The 12,928-nt window shown below is 45.3% G+C and overlaps 1 protein-coding gene across 1 annotated transcript in view; it reads right to left on the bottom strand.

The window, feature by feature from the left end:
- The window catches only part of LOC147186733 (uncharacterized), a 66,894-nt gene that overhangs the window by 10,218 nt on the left and 43,748 nt on the right, over nucleotides 1-12,928 (bottom strand). The window contains exons 13-14 of the mRNA XM_086102094.1: nucleotides 7,837-7,921; nucleotides 6,176-6,278 (exon numbers count right to left, since the gene is read on the bottom strand). Coding sequence (XP_085958220.1) covers nucleotides 6,176-6,278; nucleotides 7,837-7,921 — 188 coding nt within the window. The remainder of the gene's footprint in view (nucleotides 1-6,175; nucleotides 6,279-7,836; nucleotides 7,922-12,928) is intronic.

Raw genomic sequence — 12,928 nt, 5'->3', positions numbered from 1 at the left:
CCCAACGCCACAGAACGCCCAAATCCACAAGCAAAGTGCAGGTAGACTGGTTGGGCGAACTCCCATGCACCCCTCGAGGACCCTGCCAAGCGTCCACCGTTCCGCGAAAACCACGCTGCCCCTACCCCGACGGACCCTCTTCTCTTGCACCCCTGAATAGACCTCACCAGGGAGGCTGAAGAGTGCGACCCCTCTTTTGTCGGAACACACCCTGCCTTTCGAGACAAATCTTTAAACTAGCTAATTACACTGTACATTTTGGGAGATGCTTACCCCACACCCTCCAAAGCAAAAAAATAAAATAAAACTAGACATTCAAGTTGCAAGGGCAGACATAGCGCTGCAACGTGCTGTAATGACAGCAATTACTGTGGTCTCACATTAAGACCTCCCTCCTCCTGACTGTCTGACTAAGTCGGCTGATGCTGGGATGTAAATCGTGGCGGCAGTTTGATGTTGTGATGAGGACTAAATTATACACAGCATCACTCTGTTTTCACCATTGTCAAGGGAGGCGGCGAGATGATGCGCAATTGTGTGCGAGAAGGGAGGGAGCGGTAAAAAGCGGCACAAGGAGGTGCGATTGCAGGCGGCGGTGGGCGGAGGGACGCAAATCTGCTTAACATTTAGATTGCTTTTGTTGCACAAATATTTTAGCAGATGATGGGGGCTAAAAGGGGCACCCAAATGCATTTGGGACACTTTGACAAGCAAGTCTGGTGACGCCGCTGCTCCTCTGGGTTTTGTTATGGCTAAAAATAGGAGTTGAGTGGTCGAGGATTTGGACTCTACGGTGACTATTTATCATTCGGAATCTGCCGTTGGCCAAAAATAGATGGATTTCTTTTTGTTGGCTCAAACCATCCTTTATTGGACTCGCTATGATAAGAGTGAAATCCCCAAAGTCGAAAGGCGTGGTGGCAGAATTTGGTGTTTGAACGCAATTTTCTCGAAAAACGTATCAGTAAAATGAAGAAAATTGAAAATGCTTCAAGATGAATTCCATACATATCGTTGTCTTGAGGTCACGTCACACTCGTCGGGATCTCACTTGGGGAAAACGACGACTTTGTTAAACTTACAAAATAGAAATGATTTTTTTCATGCATTTTGTTGAGTGACTTTACTTGTGCCATCAAAATATTTCGTTTGGGATTTTCTAAAATGACTTCACTCTTGACCCATTAGAGGACAAACCGAGCAAAACAAAAGAACCTTTTTAGCGCGGAACTGAGGGCACGCGTAAAAAGTGATACGATTGCGGTTGCGGTAACCATCGGAGACGAAGACGTCTTTTCAACTCATCGCTCCTCTGAGCACATCCTTTCATCAAATTAATGAACACATTTATTGTTAAACACATTTTTATAAAACATTAATTCATTCTGTCTAATTAAAAGACCCAACAGGCCTGACATCACTTCGATATGCATACTTATCACTCACGGGGTCTGAATTAAAGATCTACTGGCGCGCTCTGCATGTGTGTATGTGTGTGTGTGTGTTTGCACACTTATATGCGCATAGGATGGCGAGCAGAGAATGAGGCTTCCAAAGCAGGTCTCCCCACTCCAGGCTTAATGGTGATAATCATGGCATGACCCAATATTAAGTCTGCGAGTGCGTGTATTTGTGCGTGCCCTACTCTCACTAATGGCGACGATGATGACATGTTCTCCATTAGACTCGTCAGTGGACCACAGCAGAGCTAGCATATTAATGATGCTGATGATGGCTTCTTTAATTATTGTCGTCTGCCGCCGCCGCCGTGTGGCCCCACCACTCCTTTTCCCGGCCCTTTCATCACACACTCCCCTGTGCGCCTTTCCCAGCTTGTTTATCGGCTGGCCACCATTACTGAGGCTCCCTGGTGACTCGAGACCCGCCCGCTGGGATGCAACCTAAACGGGGTTCGGGAGAAGTTTGTCCCACAGCAAAACGGCCGTTTTCCTTTTAGCTGTGCTCACGACGATGGAACGGGATCTAGAAACGGGCCCGGGTACAATTGAATTCAACGATACTGTTCGTTTCTAGCTCAGATCTCAAGAATCCAATAACTGTTGAAAGAAACAACAGTTATTGACACGGTTGAATCCTCCCGACTATTTCCCATTGACTTTTACTTGCGTAGACCGACAGACATACATTTTCACTGATAGAGAATATTTTAAGGATGATGAGAGGTGGTCGGAGTGCGCATAAAGAGGACGTGCAAAAGAGTAAAACAGTAAATCCATGGTAAGTGGTCAAAGTTTGTGAATATGGTGTGTATTTTGGACAATTATGCTTCATGGAGAAATGGTGAAAAAGGATATCACTATTCAAGGTGAACCGTTACAAACTCCATTTCAACTGCAAGCATCGCATTAAAAGAAGAGCCTTTTGATCCTTCCCAAAAGCAGTTACCCGTTGAAAGTGATCTAAATTGGCTTTTATGAGCAACAAAATGGAAATGGCTCCTTAAATGAATGAAATTGTAACCTTCCACGTGAAAAACCTCAGACACTTTTGCTTTGATGCTGGCCTTCAGATGGTTTGCATTTCAGTCTTTCCGTTCCCTCGCCTTCCTCTTGGCAATGCCGCATATTGTTTCAATGGGGTTTATGTGTTGTCTTGTATTCTTTTGTTATTACGACTTCCGCGAGAATGGCTGCCTTTACAGTAGCTCCTCGACTTTTTGCTCTTCTACTTTCTTCCTTTCATAACTTTGCTGTTGTAAATTGGGAATTTCTCCAATGTGAGACGAATAAAGACTTTCTCATTCTTATTTTTATTATTAAAGCAGGTATTGATAGATTTGGCTTTGTGGTCAGGGGCCAAAACCTGCCGGAAAATAAAATCGTTGTCTCCAAAAAGCCTGTTGGCTGCAGGGAGCAGAGCTCAGAGCAGGGGTTCGATTTTAGGCTCATGGCTCAGTTTGAGAGGCTATGATGCAATGAGACTTGTGTCATTTGACATCCATATCGATGAACTTGTCAGTACCCTATAAGTGGCTTGCGCGTCAAAGATACTGCATCTCTCTTTTGGGCAGTGCCACCGTATCTCAACATGGATTCATGGTACAGTGTCACAACAATCATGATGTGGAATTTCAAACTCGCCGTTGCATGGCAGTCCACGATGTAGCGGAGAGAGGGCAACATTTATATTCAGACCCAACAACAGCCACCTTAAGCTATTAAAAAGTAGCCTTAACTATTGGGAGAAAAGTGTGAGAAGATTGAAAGGGGAAGGCTTTTCAAAAGTTTTGGACGAGTCAAAGTGGAGGCACAAACTCCATTATCCAGTAGTCCAGCACACAAAAACAGTCGATTAAAGCATTTTGCGTGCGCATCGCATATACGCTTGGCTGCTTTTTTTTTTTTTTATCTTAAATCACTGCGCTTCTTTCCCGTCGCTTCCCCAGCATGATTAAAAGTCAAATTTTACAGGGACACCAATGTCACATCAATGATTTCAAAGCTGTTAAGACATGTTTACCAACGTTTTGCCATCTGAAATCATTTCGGTGAATTCTCATTAATGCCACCCCTCCCCCCCACAAAAAAAAAAGTTGAGGTGACCACAACTAATGACATGTTTGTGGGTGGCTGATTGAGGAGAGAAATTGCAATTGCTAATGCGTTTGAAGCGGGAGGCACACAATGTACATGTTTACATATTTAAAATGGAACCATGCGGAGGGCCGGCATCGTGCGTCTCTGCATTTGTAGAGTGCCGCTCTGATGAACTGATACCATGCACGTCATTCCCCTTCTGTCAGAAAAGAAACTGCCTAATAGACCAAAACAATCAGCTCACGCGCACCCACGCTCACATATACACACACACAGACACACACACACATACACACACGGAGAGAAAATACTTGGTACCCTTCGGTTTAAGAAAGGTAGCAAGACAAAGCAAACAAAGCTTCTGGGAAAATGTCCTTTGAACAGATGAGACAATTGACTTTAGCCTTGCTTTGCCTGTAGCACCATGTTTCACCTAAAAAAAAAAAAAAAGGTATACAAAGAAAAGAACACTGCTTCTACTGTGAATGATGGAGAAAGCTCGTTTCTGTTCTGGGGCTGCTCACTAAATCCGCCATGTTTCGAATCTGTGCAGGGTACAATGAGATCACAAGACGACAGAGTCACTTCGGAGCGAAATGTGTTGCCAAGTGTCAGAACGCTTGGTCACAGTCACACAAAAATAAGGCGGTACGGTACGTAAGTGGCCTTCCGGTGATCGCAATCCTGTGGAAGGAGCTGAAAGATGAAGTCTCAAGAAGGCCCCCTTCAAACCCGAGACCCCTCCTCGAGAGGAGCGGGCCACAATAACTGCTGACAGATGTCCCACTCTCATTGAAAGTTAGAGCGATTGTTTGATTGCAGTGATTACCTGAAAATTGAGCAACGACATATTCAGTCGGAGAGTAATTTTTTTTTCTCCAAGCAATTCTCATTATTTATTTATTTTTTAAGAAATAGACGTATACATTTATAGAATTCTGTTGACCAGAAAAAAGCAATGCCTGAATGCTCTGATCCTAAGTGACCATTTTGTGTATTTTTTTTTTCTTTCAAATCATTCGGTCTATGTATGCAATTGAAATTTGCACACAAGCACACACACACACACACATGGACAGAGCGATCTGAAGTTCAGCTACTGGGCACCGAGGCAATTTGTAATATATATTTCCTCTATAAGCCACATTTGATTGTAGTTATTTATTTATTTTTCCCACAGGCGGACAATTCATCTGATCAAAGTCAATAGAAAAAAAAGATCGGGAGCCTAATGAAGGAGTCATTTAAACACTGCTTTTCCAAATGCACATTCGGCAAAAAAAGCTCAGCTGCTGTTGAGATGATGAAAGGCAGAGTGGATGCACAAGGGGAGATAAAGGGGGCCGTGTTTGAGTGCAGTGCGGCCATCAAACACACAAATACATAAAACACAATCATCTCTCACTCTCTCTAACAGACGCGCGCGTGCGTGTGTGGAATTGACCTATACTTGCAGCAGTCTTAAAAATCAAGTAGTATGAGATCGATTAAGAACATCAATGCAATGATTTTCTAAAAAAACCTAAACAAAACAACAAAAACATGGCTTTCGTTATTTGTTGAGCACACTATGAATTACCAGTGGAATCAAACATTGTCGAATGTCTGACAAGGGGCCAGACTTCCGTTCAACATCGGCATCAATGCGTCCGTTCTGAATTTTGTGAAATTGTGATGTAGTATCGTAGCCAAGTTACACAACGCCAGGCAGCTAATGCCGGGCAAAGGTCTGCAAGGATCAAGCGACGGCCAGAGCCCGACCACTGGACAACAGAGAAGCGCTAGCAAGCCAAAAACCATACACAATGGGAATGCAAGAACAGAGCAGCATCGGCGTACAGCGTCATCTGATTACAGGCAATATTAGATGTCAACGGAGTATCAAATCTTATTTTGTCGGGTGCAAATGCGTTACTGTCGATGTTTTGTAAGAAGTACTCTTCATGCTAGAAGCAAGCAAAGATGACCGCCTGCCTGGATACTGATCATGATGTCAATGACACATTATCGTCAATGGGAAGACAGAGGGGAAGTCAAGTTATGTAGATTGCATTATTCACAAGGGTAGAGTTTACAGAAAGGTGAAAGTGAGAGAAAGGGGGAAAAAAAAGGACCAAAAAAAAAAATAATTCAGATATGGAAGCAAATGCAAAATCTAAATGCCAGATAGCAGCAGGCTTCACGGCAGCTTAAGACAGAATTGGAAGTTTGTCGAATCTAAATGAACATCGCTTCACCCGTCCCGGCGTTGCCCTTAATTATCTATTCTGCCTTTGTACAACAGCAGCTCAGCTTTGACAACTGCTCTCCCGCCGAGATTGTTCCAGCTCCCAGTCAGAACATGAGGGAATATTACAGCCAGAATTAACTCTCCAAATCACCCCATCCCTCCTTTGGACAAGATAATCCGGGCTCTATGACTGAATAGAGGCTACTAATCACCCAAAAGGTAGCAGAGGAGAGAGGAAGGAATGAAGGTGAGGTAAAAGAGACCTTGCGTTAAAAGGTGAGGAAAGAGTCCAAAATACACAATATTTAACAAAGTAGAAAAGTTGACACCCCTTGCCATGAGTGTTATTTAATTGTCAACGCATCGATGCCATTTTGTTTGAACGCACCTGGGCTCGCGCATGCTTTTTCTCCGTCTCGGCCTGCTGAAGGGTCCTCTTGAGTTCTGCAACCTCCACTTGCAGTCTCCCATCCGCGTCACTACGCACGGCTCTGTGATCAGAATCACATGAATGACCTGACACACTCATGGCACACTTTAATGAGAGAAGACTTTTTGTCATGTCACTTCTTCAAAATTCATTCGTGTCAAGTTTTAAAGAATATAATGTGTACTTTAAAGACACTATCAAGCTTGAGTGAATACATGCTTGGGCGCAATGCAAAAATATGTGTTTATATATATATATATACACATATATGTGTGTGTGTGTGCGTGGCAGTCGAGCTAAGAGAATGTGAAGGCGATCAATACGAAGGGGTCCATTCCTGCCACACTACTGTGCGCCCACTGTCTGAATGCGAGTCAGTTAGTGTGTGTGTGTGCGTGTGTGTGTGTTCGTCAGCTGCCTACAGTAGGATCGATACAACAAATGATTACCATTTCCACTAACCTCCCTCCGCAGCCTGGCTCCGGCCGATCAGTGGGCCTCAACACGACTCCCCGCCCCGCCCCACCAGCCCCATCCCAACACGTGTACACAAACGTATGCACACCAAAACAAACCCCCCACAATCGTCATCCAAAGCCTAAAGCACATCTCTCTATCTCTGAGCAAAAACAGCTTTGGGACAGTGACCTGAAGTTACTTGAAAGATTTTTCAGTGTGATTCTACACGGCAAAATGTTTGTGCGTGATTAGCAGCATAAAACGGTGGTAAAAGCAGCAGCAGAACAGCCACAGAGGGGGGAAAAAAAACAACAAAAAAAAAAGCATACGGCTGATAGATTGGTCCATAGAGAAAACATATGACAGGAAGAAGAGAGCAAAGCAAGAAGGGAAAGGAGACGGAGGCATCCCGTGGAGAAAGGAGGGGATTTCCCACTGCACACATGGAAGCCATTAACATTGGTTGTTGTTGCTTTAAAAAGACGAAAAAAAAAAGCTTTCATGTCTTTGCAGTGATTAGATAATACCGAGTTAACTGTAAACAGCGCCATTCTCCAAATGTAATATGCAGACGTAGAGATTGTTTCACCGTGTGGCACCGAAAATGGCTGGGAACTTAATAATTCACAATGAAAACCTAGAAAGGTTCCACGCCGACTTTTAAATTGTCGGGGGAAAAAAATAGAAAAATCCAAAAAGTTCCACAAGCTTCTCTTGCACTCTTGTTGCAATGAGGTCACGTCGAAGTCAAAGCCACAACCACGACGACGCATCTACACTCGCATACACGCGAGGGCGGCGTGCATACACACGCGTGCACACGATTCCTCTTTTGCTGATGTCATCGCCACAACTCTTAGAGGCGCGTCGGGGTCAACTAGAGGGCCTCACCTCTGAACTCTGTGCACTCACATCTACGCGGCCAACAAGTTCAAATCCACGGATGATATCGTCTGTTGCTTGACATGGCGCTATTCTGACCATTGACAGTGAAATACGTGCATGTTGGACCATTTTGTTTCGCGAAGACTCTGCACTGTCCGCCGCATATGCGCTTTTAACGCCCGCTGTGTGCCGCGCATTAATATACTCGATGTTTTGGATGAACGAGCGAGCACTCGGGGCCAATAGGAAAGAAAAAGAAGATTCGCCTTCCCTACCGTCTGTCGTCTTGCTCTTGCGCCTCCTCAGTCGGACACGCCGCCATGCGCTTGGCCTCCTTTGAACGGGCTGCCAACACCTCCACTGAGCAGGTACGGAGAAAGAAGAGGCATTAAAAGTGGGATAAGGTACACTTTAGGGTGCATTACAAAACGGCCATGTGGTTAAGATGACATTTGAAGACCTTTTTTTTTTCTTTAAATCAAAAGGGAATGACCAAATAACTCGAAGGCCTTTTTGAACCAGACAAAAGAAGCAATCTCCTGCTTTGTCAATAGATGGCACTCTTTATCCTGACCACACTATTAGTGCTCACACAGTCCTACTGCAGCCCTTCAATCATTTTCCTTTTCGGGCTCCATCCTCAGTCTACATGCAATAAACCCCCATTGTCCCACACTTAGTGGTGCAGCACACACCGAGTGGCTACATAATAAACCACCGGTCAGCTTCCTTGGCTTGCTCGCCTTTGCTTTGCAAGGCCTTTTCAGTTGGAGCTGAAATTTCCTTCCTTACCCCTCTCATTTATTTATTTATTTTTGTTTTGTGTGTGTGTGTGTGTGTGTGTGTTTGGTATAGGGTCTTGTTCCCTCCTCGGTCTTTAAAACCTTTTCACGAAATTCAGTATTCACTGAACACAAAATAAACTGTCAGCCGTCAGTGTCCAAGGCTGCTGAATATTGAGGAGAAGTGAGCGCTTTATATGCAGCGGCGTGCGGGTGTGTGTGCCGAATATTTACAGGCCGGACCTCGAATTGGTGAAAATGCGCGTGTATTGGAGTATTTGGAAAAGAGCCGTTGGTGTGATGCTGTTAGTGTTGCGGTATTGAAACCACATAGCAAGAAAGGTATTCACCTTTCTGAACAAAATACGTTTAATTTATGGTTTTAAAGATTTTAAACCATCACATTTGGATCGCTGGAGAAACGGAAGCATTGATAAGAAATATTTCATTGTGAATGCTTCACAAATCCATCTTCTAACGTGTGCGCACGTGCGCTTCACGGACGAGTTGGGCTCAAGGTGAACGTTTGCCTTGGGTCTCAATGATCAATAAAAGCAGAGAAGTGAATGCTTGAAATGGAGGCTCAGCGAAAGCCACTCGGAGGCTGTGCACAGAGCAATTAGCAGCAAAGACCGCTCCGTCACAAAATCACTCTCACCGGTACTTTGTGCACTAAAGGCCAAAGCCAATCTCTTCCGGTTCCTGTTCTGTGCAGATTTGGAATGGAAAGCTAAAATGAAAGGAAACGGAACGAATCAAAAGATGTTGCCATCAGAAAGGCCAAGCTTGATTCGAATTTTTCGCCACCTTCATTGTGAGAACTTTGAAGAGCAAACAAATGCGAAGAGGGAGGACACTGTAGCCTAAAAGTGTTTGCGAGGTCGGCTACTTCACAAACTGGGCTCATTTGCCGCGGTACGTTCTGTTCTTTTCATATTCTTGTCGCCTTAGCCGTATTGAACTGGGCCGCCGTGGACCGAGTGTTCTGCTGTTGACAGAAAGATGACTGCCAGGTTGCAAAAACTTCACCGCGTTATGGTGGTCATCACACCCACTCTGGACGGTAAAAAAAAAAAATAGCGTAAAACAAACGTCGACCAAAATAATTCCTAAAATCTTCGCTGTGATCAGTGTGGCCAACTCCTCAGGAAGGAAACTAGCTATTGCCTGTTCTCAAGGTTGCTACAAGACGCTTTTTTTCCCCTCTAGCTTTCTTAAGATTGGTTTGGTCGCAATGAAACATGAACAACCTTATTTTTTTCATTTTTAGTACATTCGTGTTACGTTATGACCTAAGCCCATCTAAGATCTTGGCTCTCCTTACACTCTCACTTTCTTGACCCTTTTATACCGACTTCAACATTTTTGAATTGCAGAACTCTCTCCGCCCTTCCTTCCGCGTGAACTTCAAAGTCAGTCATGTGGCATCGCAGATCAGATGACCAAACGCGCTGAGCTAACCTTCGACACGACTGGGATGAAAAGTCAGCTGACCGAGAATCAGCGCTTGGGCAGGGCCGGGCCTTACTGGCAGCTTCCTTTGGCTTTGTTGCGGGATTCGTAGCGGGCTAAGGTGCTCCCGCGAGATGGCCCAAAGCCTCCCAAGACTCTTTCGCTCGCTCCGTTTCAGAAGTTTCACGGACTTGCAACACTGCTGTTGGGTATAAGCCAATAGGTGTCTTTGCACGCGCGATTCTGCGCACAAATACACCACCAGGTAAGCGCGCACAACGCTCACAAAGACAAACAACACAAGACACGTATAGGATCTAAAACTCCAGCATCAACACAAGCATCCGCCCCAACAAACTCCCCTTTTGCTCTCTCCTCGCCGCTTTATTTACAATCCTCTGGCAGCGGTACAAGGGCCCGGGGCTATAACACACGGCACCTAATGCTCAAACTGCCAGGTAATCTCATGTCTGACATCCCCCTTTGATAGAAACTGATCAATAGACTCTTGTAAAGGAGTCATTTTCTCTGATGTTTCTCCCAACCACTTCTCTCTATCCGGCTCTTATCCCCGTCTCTCTCCGACCCCCCCCCGCCCCCCCTCCATTTTGCTTCTCCATTTTATTAACTCTACATTTATAATTCATATTTCTGCCAGGCTCTGGCACAAAACGGGGTGGCCTCTTTGTGTAATAAAGAACAATGGCGGTGAAACGATGGGGAGAAATTCCAGTGTTTGCTGCCGGTTCCGGTGAACAACGGTTTTGGGGATCGATAGAGTGTGAAATGGGATTAGAGCTAGTAATAGAGGTGAATTGAAGGAGAGAGAGGCCTGCGCACACGTGCGCCTGGGGATCGGGATCAGAGGGAAGCGCGCGCATACTTACACATGTATACTGTCACATGGGCGGCGCCTGCACACATATGCGCTCCATCATCACTTCATCATCTTTAGGCAAATACGCGAAGGCAGCACACGCATGGGCGGGCGCTAATATAACACGTCTCTTTGAGTGAAAGGGTGGAAATATGGAGCTTTTGTTGTCGTTTAAACTGTTCTTGCATTTGATAGCGTCACATTTATTTCACACACAGCAAAACTTGCCATGGCGGGCGGCACGGTGGGCGACTGGTTAGCACGTTAGCCTCACAGCGCAGAGGTGCGGGCTTGGATTCCGGCTCCGGCCTTCTTCCCGTGTGGCGTTGGCATGTTCTCCCCGTGCCTGCCTGGGTTTTCTCAAAAGGTATTTTGTTCACAACAGACATTCCTCCAGCTTCCTTTTCAACCCAATCCATTCAGACCAGGAAAACAATGAACCGCATTTTGTTCCAATAATCCATATTTATCCTTCCAAAACGGCCCTATATTGCTCGACTGTGTCTACGGAGTATAAAAGCAGAATAATATGCGGTTTTGTGTTGAGCAAAGAGTCTATGCCATGCGTTTTGATCACAGACAAAGGCCAAGCCACACAGCGTTGTCTTTCTGTCTCCATCTTGTTAATGAGCAATGTTCGGCTAGCGAGCCTGCCGCCACAGACAGAGACCTCAGATTCATCTCCCAGCGCACAATAGGTGATTGTGCCGATGTGTGTGTTTGTACCTCTGAGAGCAAGCGTGCATGTGCTAATTAAAGCAGTGGGAGACGGGGGGGAGTGGGGAGGGCAGGCTGTTATTTTTCGTGCATGTGCGCGCACCAAAAAGACGTTTGCCTGGCATGACCGAAAATGTGTACGTTAATTCTTAATGAGACATTTCTGTGCCCGGAGAAAAACCCAGACGTCGCCATTCCTGCCATGACACGCGACTACAAAGGCCATTGCAATGCATGCGCACACGCGCACATCATTACCATGCGCTAAAGAAGCCATTAAGTAAAACCTCTCGCCACAGTGCGCGCGTGTGCGTGCGCGCGTGTGTGTGTGTTTGTGGTTTTGCGTGCAGACATCTTGCAACCAAATCTCACGGTTGTAGCCCTGCCGGCTAATTTGAAATAAGCAATGGAGGGAGCAAGCAGCAGGGAGTTTCAGCAGCACAAAGCAGAACACCACCACGTGGTTTCCATTGCGTGCAGTGGGATTCTGATGGGCCACGAGGCCCCAAATTTCAGCGGGGGTGGGCAGAAATCACATGAATTTAGCCTTTTTCCACCGAGACCTAATTTGGAAGCGCAAAAACCCCAAAATAAAATTCAGATTCAACACGTGTCAATCTCGACTGATAAGACACACTCATCCGGCAATAACGCCCAGCCCTACGTCAGCGGAACGCCCTCCCTTCCATATTCCAAAAAATAAAAGGCGTCAGCTGCCCAAATGGCTAGCCGACGAGGACAGCATGGCTGGACATAGGGCGACATCCCCTGCATCTCCTGCAAGGCCAAGACCACCCCGTTTGTTTCTATTCCACCCATGTACCGAATTAGGTGGCCAGTGACTTTATACTTTATCTCGCGGCATATATTTTGATACGCACACTAAGAAATATGAGGCTACATTTGATGCACACAACCTCCTGACAAAAGGCAGGTGAAAATATTTGACTATTATACAATATCTTCAATGATGCGAAGGGAAATGGCAGAGCAACGTCAATACGTCTGCTTACGAGTGTATTGAATTAATTTCATCTATGTAAAAGTACGTTTGTGGGAAGGACGCCATGCTTTGTTGCATTTGCTAATGAGTTCAAGTGTGTATTTTTTTTCCATCAAGCATTCTTTGAAACAATAGGCAATTAAAACGGTATCTGCTTGTATTGAATCAATAAATGTATTGACTCTACATAGCGTTCTGTTCTCTGTATGTAAATGATTAATTTGATTTGCTGTTTTTTTTTTGAGGGTCTAATTTGTGTACAAGCTTGTTGTAGCCGACTGATGAAATTGCGCATTGTCCAGTCGACTGACCAAAAGCAAAACCTTTTCTTTAAGATTTGAATTCATGCTTCTATCACAAATCTTTGAGACGACAACGCGGTGCACCTGATGACGTCATTTGCCCGAGTGCGGCTGGTTCAGAATGCTGCGACGCGGCTTTTAACCGGCACCAAAACACACACACACACACGCACACAAACAAAAAACAAAACAAAGCACGAGACTTTGAGGTCATGGCTCTCCCGGTTCATTTCC

Source organism: Hippocampus guttulatus, chromosome 21 (assembly GCF_054856545.1).
Source record: "Hippocampus guttulatus isolate MCC_2025c chromosome 21, RoL_Hgut_1.0, whole genome shotgun sequence".
Lineage (NCBI taxonomy): Eukaryota > Metazoa > Chordata > Actinopteri > Syngnathiformes > Syngnathidae > Hippocampus > Hippocampus guttulatus.
Note: the sequence above shows the minus strand (reverse complement) of the source record. Positions and strands in the feature narration are given on the sequence as shown.